The following is a 25,962-nucleotide window of genomic DNA, read 5'->3' as shown; positions in this document are numbered from 1 at the left end:
AAGCAATGCCTATACCTATATCCCCGTAGACAAAAGTTATGGGACAAAAAACAAAATTTCTTTCTTTTGGGTTTCTTTGTGCTTTTTCTTTTGAATATATTTTTGTAAAAAAAAGTATCTTTGACTTTAAAAAGTTATATTTAGATAGGAAATTTAACCAGAAACAATTTTTATGTAAACGTGTTTGTACCAAAAGTGCATAGAACTTACCCTAATGTAACCTGTGCCCAGGGACTAATTCACCCATTTCTCAAAAACGCACCCCTTTAAATGGTAGCACTCCACGGTTTTTTCATATATAGAGATTCATTGACCATATGAAATAATAAAACCCCGTTAACGTTGTAGTTCCTTTCTATAATACATAATCAATAGCCTATTACTCAACTACCTATCTACGGTTACGTTTAAAGGAACTATATTAAACATTATTATTTTTAATAAATATTTTAATTCGAAAAATTTAATAATACTAAACAAAATTAATGTCCCAACTTGCGCAGAAAATGGGATCTCCATCAGGTTGCAAGGTATTGAAGGTTTTTATTAATACTTCTCCTGGTCTCTAAAAATATATGAAATAAAATAAATTACTATATGTTATACAACATAATTAAAAACAAGACTAAGTTTTCACTCTAATGGCATATAAAACAACATAATACTATTCTACATCCCACCGGAATGAAAACAATGGGAACCTTCTCTGGTTACACCTCCGAGGCTTCTATAATTTGCAAGCCATACGGATGCTGAGACTAAGGAAGATGAGGGAATTCTACAATTTACAATTCACGTCCCATCTGCTCAGCGCGATTGTTCATTTTTGATTTACAATTAAAAACTTATACAATTAGTATAAAAAGATTTCCGTAGAAACCTTGGTAATTTTTACAATGATTCACTGGTTGTTAGGTCCATGAACCTAGGAACTCCAGAAATAATTTTCTCGTTCTGATAAGTATTTCGTCTCTATCATACATAGTGTGACCAACTAGCTAGAAAAATCTGGGACATGGCCCGAATAGTAAGAAGTAATCGACATAAAAATATTCTGAAGCGGTTTTTTTTTGGCATGTTTGACAATTATATTTTTGATGGGATTAAGCCACCATTGGTTGTAATGATAATGTTGGAAATCCAATATTAGTTGATTTTATAAAATTTTCCTTTTTTGAGAACAATTTCCGAAATGGAAGTCGAAACGTCAAAAACTAACAAAAATGTAATTATCAGTAGTAATAACCCAAGGACATTGATAATTGTTCGAAAAAATTTTATAACAGATTTCGAAAGCTTGTTGCTTGGAAACAGACCGACGCCGTAGGCAGAGGTCTGTTGCCTGTAAGCAACAAGCTTGAGAAAATTGTTAAAAAATTTTTGAGCATTTATCAATGTTCGAGGGTTATTCGGATAGAAATTTTTTTACTGTAAACAGTATTCTTTGGTATATTTGATTCGATAATTTCATTAATATTCTCATCAGTATTACAACCAAATCGTGACATTTTGAAATATTGAATATTTGAAATGTCAAAATCGAAATGAAACGAAATGTAGGTATCCATAGCTACATGATTGAGTGAAAACAGCCCATGGGATCTGTTTTCAGTATAATGTTGGTTTTATTGGTTGTAATTGAACCAAAAATTTTTATTACAAGCCATTGTGGCTAAATCCCATCAAAAATATCATTGTCAAGATAAAAATGCTAAATAATAGATAAAATGATAATATTAAAATTCTATCTTAAAAAAAATGGCCCGATTTTTATTGAAAAGTCCCGGATTTCAGGTAGTTTTTTCAGCCTTGTCCCGAATTCGACTGAATTGGAGTTGGTCACACTAATCATACAAGAATAAAAAAGCCACTAAACGCCGTAAACATGAGTGGCGCACACAATATTCCAGCTGCTAAAGAGCTGATAATATTACATGGCACGAAAATGCATTTTCATTTTGATGGAAAATGAAAGTAGAGTTTTATTTTGAAAGATTTTTCCTTATCATTTGCTAAATTTGAGGTAAAATGCGCCACAAAAGAGCTTCAAAATGCAAACTTTATCAAAGGCACTTTGCAGAATGGCATCCTGAATCCTGCCAACATACGCTTCAGGAAAATAAGGATTTTAACCTTACCATGATAAAACTTTTTTAACTTGTTTTTGTGATAGTCCTTTGTGCCGTTCTAGATATTTTAAACAACTTTTCACATACAACTTTTGCAAACTTCGAGTTTTATACTAATAAAAAACTGCATAAAGTGCAACTTCTGTTTCAATCATAAATGGAACCCATCTCTCTTCATAGTGGTATTTTGAAACTATTGACCATAGCTCTGAAGATGGCTTTATTAGCCGAAAGCGCTAAGCTAGGAATTAACTTTTATACACCGCAAAACACTTTTCTTCCCCTGTCACTCGGAGTGTGTTAAATACAGTGTGTTCAAAATTTGACCCCCCCTGATTCTCAGAAACCACGAGTGTCTTCACAATTAAAAAATCACGTTAATTTGTATTGAAAAAGGGACGAAGTAGGGGACCCTACTGCACCCCAGTTTTTTTATAGTAAATGTAGTCGAACGGCACATCATTTGAAAGGAATTTTTTTCTCTACACGACCCTCCATTTTTTTAATTTGCGGAATAACTTAAAGATAATTTTGGGTTTAACTAATTTATGGTAAATTTGTTAAGTCCAAAATTATCTTCACGACTTTGCAAAGTAACAAGACACTTACTCAACACACACACACTACACATTACACCTGAGTTAGTGATAAGTTATACAATTACGTGGCTAAAGGTTCTAGTTCTAAACCAAAGCCAGAATCAGAGAAAAAAAATTATCTTCAAACTTATTCATCATCATTTTCTTTGCCTTATCCCTATGTGGGGTCGGCTTCCCTAATTGCATTTCTCCATACAGTTCTATCTTGGGTCATATCAATATTAATCCCCTTTACCAACATGTCCTGCCTAATCGTTTCCCCCCACGTCTTCTTTAGTCTTCCTCTCCTACTCTTTCCAGGAATCTGCACTTCAGCTATTCTTCGTATTGGGTGATTAGCGTCTCGACGTTGAACATGACCAAACCATCTCAACCTATGCTCTCTCATTTTGGCATCAATTGGTGCCACACCTAGACTTCCCCTAATATACTCATTTTTAATTTTATCCTTTTTTGTCACTCCACTCATCCATCTAAGCATTCTCATTTCCGCCACATGCATTCGTTGTTCCTGTTTCTTTTTCACTGCCAAACATTCAGTTCCGTACATCATAGCCTGTCTTATGGCTGTTTTATAGAATTTTCCCTTCAACTTCATTGGAATTTTCATGTCACACAGCACACTACTCGCTTCCTTCCACTTCATCCATCCAGCCCTAATTCTACTGCATGCATCTCCATCTATTTCTCCTTTACTCTGTAATACCGATCCCAGGTACTTAAAACTATTGCTTTTTACAATCAATTCACCATCCAAAGATACCATTTTATTTGCAGTAACTCCATCTTTAAATGAACATTCCAAATACTCTGTTTTTGTCCTACTAAGTTTTAAACCTTTTTCCTCCAGAGCTTGTCTCCACTGTTCCAGTTTTTGTTCTGTCTCTTTCACTATTTCCTACTAACACGACATCATCAGCATACATTAAGCACCATGGAATGCTACCCTGTAGTCTCGCTGTTATCCGGTCTAAAACTAATGAGAATAAATACGGACTAAGCACCGAGCCTTGGTGCAATCCTACTTTCACATGCATTTTATCAGTCTCTCCCACACCTGTCCTAAACTATCTTCTTATCTGTCCTATCTTGAAACTTATTATGAAAATTAAAAAAATAGAATGTCATTTATAGCGAAAAATTACCTTTCAACTGATGTGCCACTTGACCACACTTGCTATTTAAAAAAACTGGGGGTTGATGCAGGGCAGTAGGGGGTTACATTTGAGGCATACATTTTGCATGAAAATTCGTCCCCCTCTAAATATAAATTGACGTGTTTTTCTAAATTTTGAAGAAGCTCTTGGTTTCTGAATTTCTGGGGGTCAAATTTTCGTTGGAACAGACTGTACACTGTGGGCCGAAATCAAGGAGTACATTTTTTAGTTGAAAATAGCTTTTTGTTTTTCGACCGATTTAATTTATTTTTGCAGAACTGATACCCTAACAAGTCCTCAACATGACTGTAAATTTAAAAGCAAAAATAACGTACAGGTTCGGACTTATAAAAAAATTATGTAACGGTGAATTTGAGCTCGTTGCAAATGAAAACTGTCTTAGCTAAAATTGAACTGATATGCTCTTTTGGTAGCTTAACTATCCAGAACACTTCAGTAAAAAGGAAATTTTTCAAAATTACCGGATTCACAAAATATCATTTTTTTATTTAAATAATGTTCAGAACACGCCTTCGCCATAATATTTTAAAAAAATCCGGAATTTTTAAAATATCATTTTTTACTTAAAGTAGGAAATCTTATTCGAGTACTTTTCTAATATGTTCACCAGAACGAAACCCTCTTAACACTAAATTACATCTTTTCCATCATTTTTGCCTCATATTAGCAGTAATTTTTGTTAAATGTCTTAAGAATTTCTCAAACGCTCAAATATGTCAATTTTACTTAATAAGCCATGACTGCTTAGGTTGCCATGGAATTTGTTTGACATTTATAGATAAATAAGTAAATTGGCCAGTTCCTAATGCTCCTTCTAAGCAAAGAGAACAGAATATTAGTTAAATATTACCGTGAAAAATATAATTATGGTGCAAGAAAAATTGTAAATGCATTTCATGAAAAAAATTGGCATATTGGAACGATAGGAAAGTTCTTAAGACATCTAAGAGAAACCCATGGGTCCATTGAATATAAAAGTGGAAGAGGAAGGAGGCGAAGCTCAAGAACTGAGGAAAATATTGCTAGACTAAGGGTTGTTTTAGGAAATTTGCAATTTGGCCAATCTGTTGGAACACGAAAAATCGCAAAAGAAACTAGGATTTCCCGCACATTAGTTCGAAGAATCATTAAATAAGATTGCCATCTTAAAGTATTTGAAAAAGTTTACTGCCAAATACGTACTGCCAATGTAACAGAAAAACGATTGGAAAGATGTGATTTTCTACTAAGAAGATTCCGCTCTCGTGCAGACATTAGAAAAATATGGTCTTCAGATGAAAAATTGTTTTATTTACGGCCTCTTAAAAATACCCAAAATAATAGAGTGCATTCTGACGTACAATTTAAGAGAGAAATTCCTCTAAAGCAGTGATTCTTAACCGGTGTTCCGCGGAACACAGGTGTTCCGCGAAAAATATACGTTAATCTCGCAGACCGACGTGAAATTGTGTCGCTTCCAAGAGATCGGGAAAAATGAAAAATTCTCTTGACAATCTCGTCGGCGTATGCTATGCGTGTATTTATTGTCGCGGTTACCCGGTTACCTGTTTTCTGATGTACCTGGCAACACTGCTGGTCTCGGTCTTCGGTAGTGGTACGAACTCCAAGCTTAAGATTACTCATTTGTTTTGCTTGAATACGCCCTATTTGTCACGTGCACGCAACCGTTTCTCGCCGAAAACGACGCACTATTTTTATTGAGTTTTAAGTTCCAGTTGATAGGTAAGTAATTTAGGTTAGTTTATTTAAGATTTAACAGCAAGTTCAAATAAAAATAAGGTTACTTAGAGACAACAACAACGATGAATATTGTTAATTTACTTTTGAAACTAATCACCTTTTAAAATAAAATTTGTTTCGCATTGCAGCAATGGACAAATTATTTATTAAAAGAAAACGTAGTTCTGACGATGCACAAGATATAAACTATGGAGCAGGTACCAGTACCTCTGTGGAGGGACAACTTCCCATTTCCCCAACCAACCAAAAAAGTTAATCGCCAGTATTCGGAAGAATATTTGAGTTATGGCTTTACATGGGAAGGTGATGAAGATTGTCCCATGCCAAGTTGTCTTGTGTGTGGTGAAAATTTATCAAATTCGGCAACGGTCCCGGCTAAACTAAAACGCCATTTTTCAACGAAACATGCCAATCTTAGTTCTAAAAGCAAAGCATATTTTCAAAGATTGTTGAACATGCATGAAAAGCAAAAAAATTGTTTCAATTTCTGACAAAGCACAATTAGCTTCTTATAAAATGGCTGAATTAATAGCTATAAGGTTGAAACCGCATACTATTGCTGAATCTTTGGTCTTACCAGCATGTGCAGAAATGGTAAAAATTATGTTTGGTGAGGATGCAAAAAAAGAAATTATGAAAATTCCCCACTCCGACGATACAATAAGAAATAGAATTAAAAATATGTCAGACGATATTGAAAGTACAGTTTTTGTATTATGACACGAGAAATTTTACATTGCAAATTGACGAATCCACTGACTTTATTGGCAAAGCCTACTTAATAGGATTCATTCGTTTTATTTCTGAAAACAAAATAGTAAATCAGTTTTTATGTTGTAAGGAACTTACTGAACATACAACGGGTCAAAATATTTTTAAGTGCATTACATTATATTTTGAAGAAAATAATATATATGCGTGGGTATTTGTACAGATGGGGCACCATCAATGTTAGGCTCTATTAAGGGATTTGCTAAATTTGCGCCAATAATATTTGGCTTGCAAATTGGGATATTTGACTGACATTTTTTAAATACCTCAATAATATTAATACGAGTGTCCAAGGAAAATCTGAAAATATTTTGTCTTGTACTGACAAATTATCAGGGTTTCAAAAGAAAATATCTCTATGGAAAAATCGCATATTAGAAAAAGGTACATTGGATATGTTCCCCAGTATTAGCGCAAATATTGAAGAGATGAATTCCGTTATCATTGAACATTTGACGCTATTAGAAGAAAAAATTGATCCCTTTCCTTCCCTAAATACAGATAATTACGATTGGATTCGAAATCCTTTTATCTCGATTAATATGTCGAAATACCAGCTATCGTTACAAGAGGTAGAAGAGTTAGTAGGCTTGTCAACAGATCGCACTCTGTAACTAAAGTTTTCTGAAATGTCACTTGAAGAATTTTGGATTTATGTGCAAGCTGAACACCCACTTCTTTCTACAAGAGCATTAAAGGTATTACTACAGTTTGCAACTTCATACTTGTGTGAATTAGGTTTTTCAACCTTCACAAACATAAAAACAAAGAAACTTGAAAGACTTGGGAATATTGATGAAGAAATGAGGGTAGCGCTATGGCATATTAGACCGGACATTGCTAAAATTTGCAAAAGTCATCGTGCTCAAGTGTCGCACTAAATTTTTATAATTTTTAAGTTATTATGTTAGTTACGCCCATACATCTAATTGTAAAATGAAATGTAATAAAATGTATTTACTAATCTACATATTTTTTGTTAATTTCTATTTTTAGAATATGTTTTTATTCTTATATCTTCTTTTTGCATGTATTTGCAGTTAAAGAACGTGTTTTATTTACATTTGTATTTACAACGTAGAATGAAGTAAACACTTCTGTTGTATATAGGTATATTATAAATTTATTAAAAAATTTTTAAAATTCATCCACAAGGGAGTGGTTGTACAAAACGTTTTCGGTCAAACTGACCATCCTCAGTGTAAACCTGGAAATAAGTGAACCACTTAGATTGAAATGCAAAAGGGTGAAATTTTGACAGTTAAAAAAGAAAATGTGGTTACTTACGTCCAGTGTACAAGTAATTGAAACTAGCCACTTGAATAGGTGTAAAACCTCAAAATAACATTATTGCTACATTATGAGCTGTATAGTAATCGACAATAAGTCGATGTCTTAAGATTAAAAATGTATCACATGTGGATGTATGTCATCCTTGCTCGGAATTAGCACAAGGTTGTGATCAGGTGAGAGGTTAACAACCAACTGATTAGACAGATTGGTGCCTGAAAATTCATGACAAGATGTCAAAGAAGATAGGTGGATTTCTCAAATGTCAACCGAAAAATTTTTGACAATATGCATTAATATTTAACTTAATTATTCAATTGTGAATATGCAACTATTAAATTTGTTTGATATGAATTCTAAATTGTAAATAAAGGTTAATAAGCTATAATGATATATTCATTAGTGCACCGTAAACAAAAGCAAAATTCTACTCATATGCTGTGACGTCATAGACTGTTTGTCTACTGTAGAGGACTGATAATAATTATATTAATTTGAGCAAAGTTATAATGAATGAATATTATTGAAAATTATATAGAAAATTTTTAAAATTTTTTTTATCAAAATATGATATTTTAATAGAGTAGCAGCTGTAGAATTGGAAGAAATGCCAATAGGGAATGGTCGGTTGCACATGTTTCAGGGAACCAACGAATATAATGAGAAAATACCAATCTATAGATCTGTAATGTGAATTATTGGAGGTATTAAAGGAAATGATATTAAAAGAGGGAAGTGGAATTGAAAAAATGTATGTACATATCTTAATCAAGAAATCTTCTCTAAAAATATTTTGTTATGACTGAATGTAAAAAGTTTGTCCCATATATCATCATCATTCTCTTTGCCTTATCCCTATGCGGGGTCGGCTTCCCTAATTGCATTTCTCCACACAATTCTATCTTGGGCCATATCAATGTTAATCCCCTTTACCAACATGTCCTGCCTTATCGTCTCCCCCCAGGTCTTCTTTGGTCTTCCTCTCCTACTCCTTCCAGGAATCTGCACTTCAGCTATTCTTCGTATTGGGTGGTTAACGTCTCGACGTTGAACATGACCAAATCATCTTAACCTATGCTCTCTCATTTTGGCATCAATTGGTGCCACATCTAGACTTCCCCTAATATACTCATTTCTAATTTTATCCTTCTTTGTCACTCCACTCATCCATCTAAGCATTCTCATTTCCGCCACATGCATTCGCTGTTCCTCTTTCTTTTTCACTGCCCAACATTCAGTTCCGTACATCATAGCTGGTCTTATGGCTGTTTTATAGAATTTTCCCTTCAGCTTCATTGGAATTTTTCTGTCACACAACACACCACTCGCTTCTTTCCACTTCATCCATCCAGCCCTAATTCTACTGCATGCATCTCCATCTATTTCTCCATTACTCTGTAATACCGATCCTAGGTACTTAAAACTATTGCTTTTTACAATCATTTCACCATCCAAAGATACCATTTTATTTGTAGTAGCTCCATCTTTAAATGAACATTCCAAATACTCTGTTTTTGTCCTACTAAGTTTTAAACCTTTTTCCTCCAGAGCTTGTCTCCACTGTTCCAGTTTTTGTTCTAAGTCTCTTTCACTATTTCCTACTAACACGACATCATCAGCATACATTAAGCACCATGGAATGTTACCCTGTATTTTCGCTGTTATCTGGTCCAAAACTAATGAGAATAAATACGGACTAAGCACAGAACCTTGATGCAATCCTACTTTCACATGAAATTTATCAGTCTCTCCCACACCTGTCCTAACACTAGTCGTTACTCCCTCATACATATCCCTCACAATCTTTACATATTCACCAGGGACTCCTTTCTTATTGAGTGCCCACCACAGAATCTCTCGAGGAACTCTATCATATGCTTTCTCAAGATCAATGAATACCATATGAGCGTTTGTTTCTTTACTCCTGTATTTTTCCATCAACTGCCTTATAGTGAAAATTGCATCTGTTGTTGATCTACCCTGCATAAAGCCAAATTGATTCTCGGATATTTCGGTCTCTTCACGTATCCGTCTATCAATTACTCTTTCCCATATTTTCATGGTGTGGCTAAGCAGTTTTATAGCCCTGTAGTTTGTACATTGTTGTATATCTCCCTTGTTTTTGTAAACAGGTACCAGTATACTGCTTCTCCATTCGTCTGGCATTTGTCCAACTTCCATAATTCTATTAAATAGACCTGCTAGCCACCTTGTTCCTGTCTCTCCCAATGCTCTCCATACTTCCCCAGGAATATCATCTGGTCCTACCGCTTTTCCTTTCTTTATTTTTTGAAGCGCTTGAGCCACTTCCTCATTGGTTATTAAAAAGTTTGTCCCATATAGAACTATTGAAAATCTAAATTTAGAAAAATTATTAAAAAAGGTGATAAGGTAAGTTGCCTATGTTCAGTGGACAAATAAATGAAATATAATTACTGTTTTGAAATTAAATTGTGTGAATTGTTAAATGGATAAAGACTGATATTAAATTAGGAAAACTGCGCTGAAAGAAATGTACATGTTTTGATCAAAGAAGAAAATTAATTTTGATTGTAAGCTCTAAATGTAAAAAGAATATGTCACATATAAAACTATTGAAATTCTAGATGTACATTTCTTTCAGCGCAGTTTTCCTAATTTAATATCAGTCTTTATCCATTTAACAATTCACACAATTTAATTTCAAAACAGTAATTATATTTCATTTATTTGTCCACTGAACATAGGCAACTTACCTTATCACCTTTTTTAATAATTTTTCTAAATTTAGATTTTCAATAGTTCTATATGGGACAAACTTTTTACATTCAGTCATAACAAAATATTTTTAGAGAAGATTTCTTGATTAAGATATGTACATACATTTTTTCAATTCCACTTCCCTCTTTTAATATCATTTCCTTTAATACCTCCAATAATTCACATTACAGATCTATAGATTGGTATTTTCTCATTATATTCGTTGGTTCCCTGAAACATGTGCAACCGACCATTCCCTATTGGCATTTCTTCCAATTCTACAGCTGCTATTCTATTAAAATATCATATTTTGATAAAAAAAATTTTAAAAATTTTCTATATAATTTTCAATAATATTCATTCATTATAACTTTGCTCAAATTAATATAATTATTATCAGTCCTATACAGTAGACAAACAGTCTATGACGTCACAGCATATGAGTAGAATTTTGCTTTTGTTTACGGTGCACTAATGAATATATCATTATAGCTTATTAACCTTTATTTACAATTTAGAATTCATATCAAACAAATTTAATAGTTGCATATTCACAATTGAATAATTAAGTTAAATATTAATGCACATTGTCAAAAAATTTTTCGGTTGACATTTGAGAAATCCACCTATCTTCTTTGACATCTTGTCATGAATTTTCAGGCACCAATCTGTCTAATCAGTTGGTTGTTAACCTCTCACCTGATCACAACCTTGTGCTAATTCCGAGCAAGGATGACATACATCCACATGTGATACATTTTTAATCTTAAGACATCGACTTATTGTCGATTACTATACAGCTCATAATGTAGCAATAATGTTATTTTGAGGTTTTACACCTATTCAAGTGGCTAGTTTCAATTACTTGTACACTGGACGTAAGTAACCACATTTTCTTTTTTAACTGTCAAAATTTCACCCTTTTGCATTTCAATCTAAGTGGTTCACTTATTTCCAGGTTTACACTGAGGATGGTCAGTTTGACCGAAAACGTTTTGTACAACCACTCCCTTGTGGATGAATTTTAAAAATTTTTTTAATAAATTTATAATATACCTATATACAACAGAAGTGTTTACTTCATTCTACGTTGTCTTAACAAAGGTATACAGCCAACTACAGGGTTTACCCTTTTAATGTTTTATTTGTATTTACATTTGCACCCCTTATTTAGTGTTTCCTATAAAATAACACAATGGTGTTCCGCGACTTTCTCAAAATTTGTCAAGTGTTCCCCAGCTTTGAAAAGGTTAAGAACCACTGCTCTAAAGTATCTTTTAATTGAAAAAAGTTATTTGCTCAAAAGGTGTAATGGTCTCTATTGCAGTATCCATGTTGGGAAAGTCTCGTCTGATTTTTGTTGATGCCGGGGTAAAACTTAATTCAGAAAGATATCAAGAAGAAATCTTGCAGCACCTATTACCTGAATTTGACGAAGTATGTTATGATTACACTTTCCAGCAGGATCGTGCTCCTTGGCACACTTCCCACAATACAAGGATACTCTTGAGTGAAAATTACCCGGACTATATTGAGCCAGAGATGTGACCACCTAACAGCCCAGAATTAAATCCGGTTGACTATTCAATTTGGGGAAATTTCGAATAAAATTTGTATGACGGACAACAATTTGAAACCATCGAACAGCTCAAGAATGCAGTTTGTTTGGAACAATTTAGAACAGGGTGTAATAAATGGGGCTATCAATTTATGGCGCAGACGACTTCAAGAAGCGGTAAACAATAATGGTGGCCTCATTCATAATATTTTAGTCTAAGTTTTAAAATTATTAAACTGTTTTCATAAATGAGATATTTGTTAAAATTTTATATTTTCCGAATTTCCGTTGCCGTTACATAATTTGTTTTATAAATCCGATCCTGGACGATATTTTTCTTCCAAATTTGCAGTCACGTTGGAGACTTCTTAGGCTATTAGCCCTGCAAAGAGAAATTAAATCGCCCGAAAAACAAAAAAAGTTATTTTCAACAAAAAGGTGTACTCCTTTATTTCGGCCCACAGTGTATATGCCTATATATGCCTATATGTATTTTATATGTATATGTTATAGTCAAAGCCCGAATTTCAGGCACTCCTAGGTTTGACTAGGCAATCCTCAGGTCTGACTGACGGTCTTAGTCAAAGCCCGAAATAAATTACAGTTTCGGCCTTTGACTAGTCAAACCTAGGAGAGACTACGTTGGTCAGGCAAAGGTCGAAATTTAATTTTATGAAATCGGGGTTTGACTAGTCAAACCCCGATCAGCTATTAAAATGTCGTAATTTGTTAGATTAGGTTTAATTAAACGCCATTTTTTAATTTCAATGTTTATTATTTTTATTATGTCGTAATTAAAATAAAAAAAACAGTGTTGATTCTCACATGTTGAGGCATTATGACATTTAGTTTTTCTTAAGTATCTCCAGAACACTTCTATTTGGAAAAACGAAAACTGGTACGCTTATTTATCTCCCAGATATAAATGGATTCCATTAATTACAAATTTCTAGTACCGGTCATAGGCGTCTGTTTTGGGTAGGGCAACGGATATTTTATCTCATAACTTTTTTGTCATTGACTTCTAAGCACTTTTGACACTGAATTATTAAATTGTGAGGTATTATAGTATTAAAAGGTACTTTTGCTCTAAGTCGGTAGGATGCACCGTTTCTAGAAAAGTCGATTTGAACATTTTTCGTTTTTTTTTAATTTGAAAAAACAAAAAAAAACTATTTAGAAAAACGAAAACTGGTACGTTTTTTTTTGCGAAATTGTAGCACAGGTCATATGCGTTCGTTTTGGGTAGGGCGACTCCGGAAACAAATTGATAATTTTAGAGCTCTCATGCAGTTACTACTGAAATTTTTTTCCAAATTCAAAAAACTAAAAATTTTCAAATCGATTTTTCTAGAAAACGGTGCATTTTATAGACTTAAAGTAAGAGTAACTTTTAGTATTAGAATGCCTCATAATTTAATAATCCAGTGTCAAAAATGCTTAGAAGTTAAAGACAAAAAAGTTATGCGATAAAATAACCATTGCCCTACTCAAAACGGACGCCTATGACCTGTACTGGAAATTCGTAATTATTGATGGAATCGATTTATCTCTGGAAGATAAATAAGCGTACCAGTTTTCATTTTTCTAAATAGAAGTGTTCTGGGGATATTTAAGAAAAACTAAATGCCATAATGCCTCAACATGTGAGAATCAACACTAATTTATTTATTTTAATTACGACAATATAAAAATAATAACCAATAAAATTAAAAAATGACATTTTATTAAACCTAATCTAACAAATTACGACATTTTAATAGCTGACCGGGGTTTGACTAGTCAAACCCCGATTTCATAAAATTTAATTTCGACCTTTGCCTGACCAACTTAGTCTCTCCTAGGTTTGACTAGTCAAAGGCCGAAACTGTAATTTATTTCGGGCTTTGACTAAGACCGTCAGTCAAACCTGAGGATTGCCTAGTCAAACCTAGGAGTGCCTGCAATTCGGGCTTTGACTATAACATATATATAACAATATAAAATAAAAATAAATATTTACCAAATAACTAATAGGTTCAAAAGAAATTTTCGCTTGATATGAATATGTATTTACATCTTGTAGTGGACATGTCCAAGTCGTACATGTATCGCTGGGGGATATCCCCAACTCCCAAGAAATGCCTCGATGGACATATTCAGCAACTGCACTCACAGAATCCAATGGCGGAACATGAGCTAAAAATAGTTTTTGTTAAATCGTTTTAGAGTATTTGCATGTGTTTTATATGCATGTTTCATTGACTATAATAAAGCATTCGACAAAGTACGACATGAACAATTAATATATTATGTCCTGAAATTAAAGAAAATAGACTACAATGACCTCGAGATTATATCGAACTTATACTATAAGCAACGAACAAACGTACGTGTTAACGATGAGCTGTCAGGGGAAATTGAAATCAGACGTGGGATGAGATAGGTATGCGTGTTGTCGCCAATTCTTTTTAATGCCTACTCGGAAGAAATGTTGAAAAAGCTCTTGAGGGTGAAACAGCTGGAATAAAGGTAAATGGAGTTCCCATTAACAACATTAGATATGCGGATGATACTGTCATCTTATCCGAAAATATTGGAGATCTTAAGAGGCTGGTCACCAGAATAGCGGAGTTTAGAGAATGCCGTCTAAAAATGAACGTCAAGAAGACAAAGTTTATGAGAATATCGAAAACAAAAAAATACCGAGAATCTCTTCATAAACGGATCCAATGTCGAACGTGTCGACCAATGTGCATATCTTGGAACAATGATCAACTCCACAGGTGATTACATTTAGGAAATCAAAATCAGAATAGAAAAGGCTAGAGCAAATTTTAACAAAATAAGTGCTCTGCATAAGAGATTTGACCTTGGAGCTAAGAGTTAGGTTGGCTAGGTGCTACGTTCTCTTGACTTTGTTTTATGGAATGGAAGCCTTGAATGCGGAATCAATGAAAAAACTAAAATTATTCGAGCTGTGGGTGTACAGAAAAATTCTGAGAATGTCGTGGTCAGAACACGTCACAAACAAAGAGGTTCTGAGAAAGATGAATAAAGAAATGAAATCTTAAATACCATCAAAACAAGGAAATTAGTATACCTCGGACATATTACACCACGGGGGAGAGATACAACTTGCATCAATTGATTATGCAGGGAAAGATTCAAGGAAAAATAAGCATAGGGAGACACAGAAAATCGTGGCTGTGCAATCTGAGAGAATGGTACGAATGTACATTAAATGAACTTTTGATAGCAGCCATCTCTAAAGTCCGAATAGCTATGATGATTGCCGACCTCTGAACCGATAGAACCTCTGATAGAACCAAATATGTACTGGTTTTACTGGTCTGGTGAAACCATTATTTAAATAATTTTCCTAACGACTAGACCGTCTTAAAGAAGTACTCAAGAACAAGAATCTGGATGTGAGGGATGTAACATTGGTATCAAATTTATACTACAGCCAACGATCAAATGCGAAAATTGGAAGAGAAGTGTCAGAAGACACGAAGATAAGGAGAAGGGTCAGGCAAAGTTGCATATTGTCGCTGTTATTGTTTAATGCAGGGGTTCTCAATCTTTGGTACGTGTACCACCACTGGTGGTACATATTATTATTTGCGGTGGTACACAAAACACAAAAAACAGCCAAAATCCAGCATATTTGTAGATAAATAGATTACCGAACTTGATGGGTATTTCAGTTAGGTGGTACCTACCAAAAATAATTGAAAGGATTTTGTGGTAAATGACTCAAAAAGGTTGAGAACCACTGGTTTAATGTATATTCTGAAAAAATCATACAAGAAGCTTTGTTAAACGAAACAGTCGACATAAAAGTGAATGGAAGTTTAATTAATAACATTAGGCATGTCCCAAATAGCCGAAAACTTGGAAGACAAAAAAATAATGAACAAAATATAAGATATAGTGGAGAATACGGACTCTCTCTTAACATCAAAAAAACCAAATTTATGAAAATTAAAAGAACAACAATACAAACGAAATATTAACGGTAGGCGGGCAGCAGATTGAGAGAGTAAAAAATATACTTACTAGGAACGATAATCAGGGCCGCGCCGTCCATAAGGGCGAAGAGGGGCGGTGCCCCCGGCGCCGAACAAAAAAGGCGCCGGCAGGTGCCAAAAAAAAATTTGACAATACCGAAATTACCAAAAATATTAGTAATATTTTATTATCTTGTAAAGAAAATTTACCAATCGTCGGTAGATATAAAAATAGCAGTTATTATTACTTTGATCCCCTAAAACGCTATTTCTCTCATTAAACTGAACTATTACTTCATTCACTCACGGTAAAATATTGCAATACCTGTGATTTTACAGAACAGTTTGGATTAACATGAAATTTGGCATACACATAGCTAACATGTCAAAGAAGAAAATGCTATTGTGTCGACGTGTGCTTTTGCCCTAGGGGAGTACCACCCCTTCACGGGGGTGAAAAATATACTTTCAAAATAAGTCCGGAAGTAGATAAACTCCGAGTGAATATGTTCATTTTTCAACAAAAAAAAAACACGTTTTTAGACGGTTTTTCGCAAATAACTCAAAAAGTAAGTATTTTATCGAAAATATATTCTTGGGAAAAATTTCGAAACAAAGGCATTTCCTTCAAAATTTTAAATTATTATTTTTTATTTCAAACAATTTTTTTTTTCAAAAATAAGCACTTTGAAATGGCAAAACTTGCAGATCATATAAATATACATAAGTGAAGTAAATTGTAAAGCTGTAACGATTAATTTCATTTGGGGTGCTAATTAAGCGGATATTTTTACGATATTTTTTACGAGAAAATAAGGGACCAACTTTATTTTCAGCGTTACTAGCTTACTTTTGCTGCTAGAAACTTAAAAAACAAAAACAAAAATAAAGCTTTTTCTAAATACTTTAAATAAGTCATAACGAGTTTTGCTCGAAAAGTGCTTCATTTTTTGGTTATTTCACGTTGAAATGTTCGATTTGGAATTTGACGAATAAGAACCCACTTTTCTCGAGCTATAACTCTTCCTCTACTAGATCTACCGACTAAAAACCGACTTCATGCGTACACAAGTTTTATTAAATTTCTTTATGAGCTATATTTTTGATAAGAACATTGTTTTCAATAAAATACATACTTTTTGTGTTATTTACGAAAAAACGTCTAAAACCGTGGTTTTTATGTTAAAAAATGAACATTCACTCACAAATAACTTGAAATAATTACACTTCTATAAAACAGAACTTTTTATAATAAAACGTTTTTATTATTTATAGGACCCAAATTAAAATATATACTATTTTGTTGTTTCAATTTCTATGTCATAAAAGAATTTTGTAATCGACTTTTTTAGAGGAATATTTTCTTTAGCGCATTCAAAATCATATGAATCAAAGAAAATATTTAAAATAGTAGGTACATATAATATTGATATATAATAATTAACTTATAATAAAATATGAATTTTAAGTATATTAACTTTTAATTATTTATTAAAAAAAATAAAAAATAAGATACGTTACAGCCGGATTTCGATCTCGGGACCTCTCGATCTGCAGTTTAACGCTCTACCATTAAGCCACCACCTATCGATTTATTAACGTACTTTAAAATGGAATTTAAATGGCATTGCATTAGTCACATTTTTAAAATAGTTTGAAATTAAAAAAAAAACGGTTTATCCATAGCAGTTAAATATTGCATTGTTAGCTAGTTCTGAGCTATTATGAAAATTTCAGGTGCCTAGATAGCATAGAACTATTTTTAAAACGGATTACAAAATTTTCAGACATAGTGACATAGTTACAAAGACCAAGCCAAGTATATAAACACGTTTTAAAATATTGACTTAGTGAAAAAACTGTATATGGGACAAAAGTTGCTTATCAGTCAGTTTATCCACGTCCGGACTTAATTTTATCGTATATTTTTTCATCCCTGACGACGCAATATCAATTTTTTTCTTTGTTATAAATTAGCTATGCGTATGCCAAATTTCATGTCAATCCAAGCGGTTCTTTAAAATATGGAGCAAAAACCGTGAGCATAATGGACTATAATAATAATTACATATTTATTTGTTTTCTGATAATGGTAATTGTTGTTTTTTGTAAATATTTATAGTATTCATAATAACTTATCAGTATACCTATTATATACTTTCCTGCTGCTGAAAATCTAAGAGCAGAAAATAAGGGTTACCCTGAGGTATCACAAGGAGACAGAATACCAAATAATATTAGGCAAACAACAAAAATCAAAGACATAGTAGAACATGTAGCAAAAAAGTAATGGATATGTGCAGGTCATGTGGCAAGAACACCGAACAACAGCTAGACTAGAAGATTATTGGAATAGCGATCGCGGGCGGACAATTGGAAAAACGAACGAAGCAGAGATCGACCACTAACGCGCTGGAGTGACGATGTAAAGAGAACGGCCGGGAACTGGATAGCTGGTAGCTCAAGATAGGGAGACATGGAGAAACTTAGAGGAGGCCTATGTTCAGCAGTGGAGGATAACGGTTAGATTATGATGTTGATGATAATACTTTCCTAACACATAAAAAATAGTTTGTAGGTATACCGTATAACGATTCACTAAGCTACAAAAAACTACTTACAAAGGGAGGAGGAAAGGGGCGCCTAAAATATCTTGCCCCGGGGCGCTTGAAAGCCTTGGCGCGGCCCTGACGATAATCACAGAAAATAACGATTATACTGCAGAAATAAGAATGAGAACTGAAAAACCACGTGCCACTTCGTTAAAATTAAAAAGATTTTATGCAGCAAAGATCTGAGACTGGCTCTCAAAATAAGACTAATTAAATGTTATGTACCGGGTGTCCCAATAAGAATGGCTCTCGGCCATATCTCAGGAACCGGTTATAGTACAGCTTTGAGAAAAAAATATTTATAACAAAAGTTGTCTCGGGAAAAGCCTGGAAATTATTTTCCTAATTGTAGGTCCACCACTAGAGGGCGTAATTGAATATCAAAAATTAAAAAATCTAAATTTTATAAAATTTACCTAATGAAAGGGCACTGGAAATCCAATCATCGTATTCTTCATAAAATTCTGCGCATATTTCATTTCCCAAGTTTAAGTGAACCTTTATAAATAAGAGGTGGGGGTGAGTGGGAATCTTCTTATGAAAAAATGGCTGTAAGTCCAGTTCTGCTAAATCGAATTTTGCATACTTGGTCTTGTTGAAAACAGCTCTTTTTCGTCAATGTAAATGTCTTATTTTCAAAATAGCCTAATAAGCAATATGCAAGCTAGGAGGCGTTATTCAATTATTTTCAGAAATCTAGTTTTCTTTTGAAAATATTCGGAAATATTGGGAAATATTGGAAAATTAGCAAATTAATACCAAAAACCGCATGTCGATACCTTTTTTCTATCTCGAGATATCTTAAGAAATGTGTAAATTTTAAACATAACTGTCACCGGTAAACGAGGTTAAGGAAAAGTAGTGTGCTATCGTAAAAACAAATAAACGTTTTCCAGATGTAAACGTATATAATTAATTAAAACAACAATAAGACAAACAATACTATAAAATATAACAAAGAAATAAAAGCAACTACTTACTTAGTCTTAGTGACTGCCTAAATGTTCAAATTGTTGCCCATCATTTTCGATGCAAGCATTTGCTCTTTCAAGAATAGATTGAATAGCAACAGATTTAACTGTTTTAGACTTTTATTTATGGGAACGGATTAAAGACCTTGTTTTTGCCGCTAGGCCCACTACTCGAGAAAACATGATCTAGAATATAGAGAATACGAAACACCATTCAAAGCATTGCGAAAGCAGAAATTGAGACTGCGGTTCAACCTACTCTTGAAAGAGTAAATGCTTGCATCGAAAATGATGGGCAACATTTATGTCGTCACTAAGTAAGTAGTTGCTTTTATTTATTTGTTATATTTTATAGTATTGTTTGTCTTATTGCTGTTTTATTTTTTTTTTCTGATTCTGGCCTTGGTTTAGAACTAGAACCTTTAACCACGTAATTGTATAAGTTATCACTAAGTCAGGTGTAATATGTAGTGTGTGTGTTGAGTAAATGTCTTGTTACTTTGCAAAGTCGACGTCATTGTCTTTGCAAAGAGACGCTAATTGTATCCGAACGTCTGCGGTCCCTCCGGTGAGTACCGATCCCACAAGGACAGAAACTATTTTCATTCATTAATTTATAATAAATGAAAAAATTTCTGACCCTGGTGAGATTCGAACTCACTACCATTCGGAACTTTCGATCCAAAGGTTAGGCGCTCTTACCACTGAGCCACAGAGGGGGTTTTTTATATGCGTTTACGTCTGGAAAATGTTTCTTTGTTTTTCCATAGCACACTACTTTTCCTTAACTTGGTTTACCGGTGAGATTAACAGTTGTTTAAAATTTACACATTTCTTAAGATATCTCGACATAGAAAAAAGGTATCGACATGCGGTTTTCGGTATATTGCTAATTTGGTCTAATTTTGTAATACAGGATTAAAAATGCATTGGTACTTGTATTTAATATTCTCCAAAGAAAACTAGATTTCCGAAAATAATTAAATAACGCCTTTTAGCTTGCATATTAGTTATTAGGCTATTTCGAAAATAAGACACTTACATTGACGAAAAAGAGCTGTTTTCAACAAGATCAAGTATGCAAAACTCGATTTAGCAGAAACAGACATTTTTTCATAAGAAGATCCCCCACCTCTTATTTGCAAATGTAGACTTAAACTTGTGAAACCAAATATGCGCAGAATTCTATGAAGAATACGATGATTGTTTTTCCAGTGCCCTTTCTATGGTTTATTTTGCTAAATTTTGATATTTTTATTTTTGATATTCAATTACGCCCTCTAGCAGTGGACCCACAATTATGAAAATAATTTCTAGGCTTTTCCCGAGTCAACTTTTGTTATAAATATTTTTTTCTCAAAGCTGTACTGCAAACGGTTCCTGAGATATGGCCGAGAGCCATTCTTATTGGGACACCCGGTACACAGTGTGCTTTACTATGGGTCTAAATCATGGATATTAAACCGAAATGCAATAAATCGACTTAACGCGTTTGAAATGTGAATATTTAGAAGACTGTTAAGGATTTCATGGGTAGATAGGGTTACGAATATAGAAGTGTTAGAATATAGAAGGAGAATCGGCAGAGAGAAGGAAATGGAAAACACAATAAAAGAAAAGAAATTACATTATCTCGGACATGTGACGAGAGGCGAAGGATACAACATTTTGAGACTCATAATTCAAGGAAAAATACAGGGTACGAGAAACGTAGGAAGAAGACGCTTTTCCTGCTTGATAAACCTGAGGGAAAGGTTTGGTTTCAGCTCAAGGCAATTGTTCAGAGCAGCTGCCTCGAAGGTCAGAATAGCTATGATGATTGCCAACCCTCTTCGCGGAGATGGCATTTAAAGAAGAAAAAGAATGGCTATAATTCAGTTATATATATTGTATATATCTTAAATTTTTTTTGTTAAATGGAAATTTAAACAAACAGTGGATCTAATAAAACTTACTTTTTCGACTCAACTCAATTTCGACCGACACTTCAGAGTATCGTTCAACTGTGCAAGGTGTTTGTATACAATTACCAAATTTCACATCAGTTACTTCTAATATTGTTCCTAAAAGTAATAATAATCTGTTAAAACAGTCCAGTAATATAAATAATATTAATAATTTAAACATAATGCCTTCTTGGAGTAAAGCAAGCGCGGAAAATTGACCATAAGCAAATGAAAACTGAGATAACTACGGAGTTTATACGAAGGGTAAAACAGCTGCTCCGTTCACACCAGTGTTTAAGTTTATATTTGTTGTTCTGAAGCTGTTTTCTTCGGAGTAACCTAATTGAGTCCCAGAATTTATAATCCGTCTTTCCAATAGCCGAGTTGAGTCCCGAATAGATGGGTAAATTGAGTCCCATGTCTACCTGGGGCTTAGTCGGTGTACGTAATGTTTTGTAGGAATGAGAAAACAATAATTTATTTTATAACATATAATTTTATTACAAAAATGCAATCCTAAAATATTTACAGTAAACAATGTAACCACATTTACATGCTAATCTGTGCTAAGTAAGGTATTTAAATGCCAGTCTATGCATATGTATGTTTTTTTCTATTTGGCAATAAGAAGAAAAACCAAAGGTATATAATAATGATCTTCTTTTAGATCATGGATGGAGAACATTTGCATAAAAAACTTTGAGCAATATTCAAAAGTTCAATTGCTGTTGTAATAAAACCATAATTTGGTTTTTGTATGTCGTTTACCATTAGAAAATCCTCCTTTTTGTTGGTATTCACTGGAAATGTTTTAATGTTCATGAGTTTCTTCCATACTTTTTGGCAATTTAGGCAGAAGAGATCGTCGGGCGTTATACATATTTTTCTGACCAATTCCACATCTTTGGTAGCCAAGGTACTAATATTGCCATTTCGTAATTCTTCATGCAAAATTTCCATATCCCCCATTTTCATAGGTCGTTCACTGATATCTTCTACGGTCTTTCACTTCAAGGAGTTACTAACATTTGACGATTGAGTACATCTTCGTTTAATTAACTATGATTGTGGTCATCCATAATTTCCGTCACTACGTTGTCCCCTTGGGTTTTTAAAAATGCTTTACATTTTTCTTTCGTCTGCGCATAACAAATCCAACGCTTGCACCATTTTTTAAATAATTTTGAAAACGGTGTTTGAAGCCATTCAACACAATCAGTTATTGTTTTTCTTTTTCACTAAGAACGATTTTCATTGGTAATCAACTTAACACTGTATCGTATACAGATAGATCGCACTCTATACTAAATATTTTGTGGTATACATATTACTTTTTATTTGATTACCATAAATGCATAACCAATAAAATACTTACAAATTAAAAAGCTATTAAAAGGTAATTAGAAGGATTACGATGCCCGGGACTCAATTCGACCATCTAAATATGTTGACCCTTCTTAATTCAGGTATACGGTACTCAATTTACCTATGCCCATTTTCTTGAGGAATTTTTGTAATTAACTAGCTTTTGATGGGAAATAAGCCACAATTTTACTAAATAATTACACTTTTATAAAAAAAGAACTTTTTTATAATAAAACCTTTTTATTATTTATAGGAATGGATATAAAATAATTTAACGATAAACGATTTAACGATAACATGAACTAGAATCAATGGAAAACAGGGAAACTTATGGCTTTTTTAGTACAAATATCTTCGAGATTATGGAAAAAGCTTTAAAATGACGTATTACAAAGTTTGATATACCTACTCATTTATTGTTAATATAATTGCGAAAAAAGGTCAGAATTGCAAAAAAAATTAATTTCGCAATATCTATTGTAAAAATTAGTGTACAGCTTTGAAATTTTTGTCATATAAGGGTTCTTTGGTGCTTAATATGTGATAAAAATTTCAAAGCGATTCATTCGATTGTTTAAATTTTATTCAAATTGTTTATCCCAGAGAGCATTTTTTTGCAATAACATAAGTCAGAAAAAAATGACGTTACAACCATTCCACAGGTGTCAAATGAAAGAGCATGAGCTATATTTTCAACTTGGTTTAAAAAAGCGAATAAAAAATGCATTTATTAGTAATAAATAATTATGTAAAAGTATCGTAAATCTTTCCTTATAAACTTTTTATTTTGTTATATAAGAAATTATATATATTTATTACAATTTTTTAGCAATTATGATATAAATAACATTACTTGGTAGTTGTGCACTTAAAAACAGGGTAAAAAAGTTAATTTTTTGGAAAAAGTTATTCAAAAAGTTTATAAGGAAAGATTTACGATACTTTTGCATAATTATTTATTAATAATAAAAGCATTTTTTATTCGGTTTCTTTAAACCAAGTTGAAAATATAGCTCATGGTCTTCCATTTGACACCTGTGGAATGGTTCTAACGTGATTTTTTCTGACTTATATTATTGCAAAAAAAATGCTATCTGAGATAAACAATTCGAATAAAATTTAAACAATTGAATGAATCGCTTTGAAATTTTATCACTTATTAAGCACCAAAGAACCCTCTTTTGACAAAAATTTCAAACCTGTACACTAATTTTTACAACAGTTATTGCGAAAATAATTTTTTTTGCAATTCCGCCCTTTTTTCGTAATTATATTAACAATAAATGAGTATATCAAACTTTGTAATATGTCATTTTAAAGCCTTTTCCATAATCTCAAAGATATTTGTACTAAAAAAATCATGTTTCACAGTTTTCCATTGATTTGAAAAAAAAGGGAAAAAGCCATTTTTTGACAGTTAATTGTTTATAAATAAAAATGGCCACCAGATCCTACGAAGGAAATAGTTACAATTTGTTCCTATAGGTATTACTTGTCGAAAAAACGCCTCAGTACCCTGGCTGCTGAAGTGTCACGAACAGGTTATATTTTTATCTTATTACCCTGGCCTATAATCCAGACTCAAAAATGCATTAAAATTAAAAACAAAAAAGTTATGCGATAATATAACTTTGGCCCTACCCAAAACGGACGCTTATGACCGGTACTAGAAATTTACAATGGATCGAATAGATTTATTTATCTCTGGAAGATAAATATGTGTACCAATTTTCGTTTTTCTAAATAGAAACGTTCTGGGGATATTTAAGAAAAACTAATTACCAGACGCCATCTTCAAATTTCAAATAGCTCTAGCTTCTTTAGGAAGCATTTTCGGACTAGATGAATTGGGTTAAATTGTCCTAAAAGTATTTGAGGAATCTCCTGTCTTCGTTTGTGGGTAGAGTTTCTGGGCACCCTGCTATATATTATATTATTGTATATTAATATCATATAATCAGATATCGCAAAAAAACATTAATATTTACCACAATCAGTAAAGTCAATTGCACACTTCGCCATATCCAATAACACACTTAAAAGTAATGCATATTCCAGCCTCATTTTGTGTGATTATTTCTGTTCACTCACTCACTGTGGAATACAAACTTATCAAAAGTACAAGGGTTTTTATGTTAGATATATTTGATAATGTTTCAATTTGCGACTGATATGAAATCGTATTGTACGTATTAAAATAAAATGTTTTTGTTGTTATTTTCCATTTGAAGAAAACTAAATGCATGATCATCATGACTAAATCAGCATATTCAAACATTCAATTGAATATTGAAGATTACTGTAATTGAGAGGACCTTTGAATACCTTTGAATACTTAGGAACATGGTAACATCAATTTTAGACCAAACCAAAGAAATTAAGACAAGTATTGCAAGAGCATGTAGAATAGGTACATCATTCTTCTTCTTTAAGTGCCGTTTCCCAATCGAAAGTTGGATATCATCATCACTATCTTTGCTCTATCTACCGCTGCTCTAAAGAGTTATATTGAACTACATTTAAACCAGTCCCTGAAATTCTTCAAACATGACACTCTCATTCTTCCTATACTCCTTCCGCCTCCTATCCTTCCCTGTATTATCAATCTTTAGCATTTGATAACGCTGATCCCTCATTACGTATCCCAGATATTGTAACTTTCTTATTTACATATATTGTGTTTATTAATGTTGTTCTGAAGCTATTTCCTTGTGGCATTTTTATAATCAACTATTTATAATGGGAAATAAGCCACAATTTTACCAAAAACATATTTTATTAACGTTTCGAAGCCCAAATCGGGTTTCGTTGTCAAAATATAAAATACTACTAAAATAAACAAAAATGTTGTTGCTAAGTAAAAAAAAATTCTTCTAATAATTTATTTAATCTGACTCATTTATATTGGCAATTCAGACGTATATTATACATTTTAAAGTAGAAGACTTTAAAATGATATCGTCAATATTTGTGAGTTGCGTTGCTGGGACGACTTTACTAAAAGATAGTTCATTCGATTACATGAAATCAATCCCAACTCAAGAATATCCGTCACAAAAAAATATCATAGCA

The 25,962-nt window shown here is 32.9% G+C and overlaps 1 protein-coding gene across 1 annotated transcript; it reads right to left on the bottom strand.

Annotated features, from left to right (window-relative positions):
- Positions 1 to 428: 428 nt before the first annotated feature.
- LOC126882924 (uncharacterized) lies at positions 429 to 25,053 on the bottom strand. The gene is made up of 4 exons (XM_050648001.1): positions 24,879 to 25,053; positions 21,535 to 21,642; positions 14,007 to 14,182; positions 429 to 565 (listed from the first exon to the last, which is right to left on the bottom strand). Exons 1-4 carry the CDS (start codon positions 24,952 to 24,954, stop codon positions 473 to 475), a joined length of 453 nt encoding a protein of 150 aa, XP_050503958.1. The 5' UTR covers positions 24,955 to 25,053; the 3' UTR covers positions 429 to 472.
- Between the last annotated feature and the right edge of the window lie 909 nt (positions 25,054 to 25,962).

The sequence above is a fragment of the Diabrotica virgifera genome, chromosome 4 (assembly GCF_917563875.1).
Source record: "Diabrotica virgifera virgifera chromosome 4, PGI_DIABVI_V3a".
NCBI classification, from domain to species: Eukaryota; Metazoa; Arthropoda; class Insecta; order Coleoptera; family Chrysomelidae; genus Diabrotica; species Diabrotica virgifera.
This window is presented reverse-complemented; position numbering and strand designations above follow the sequence as displayed.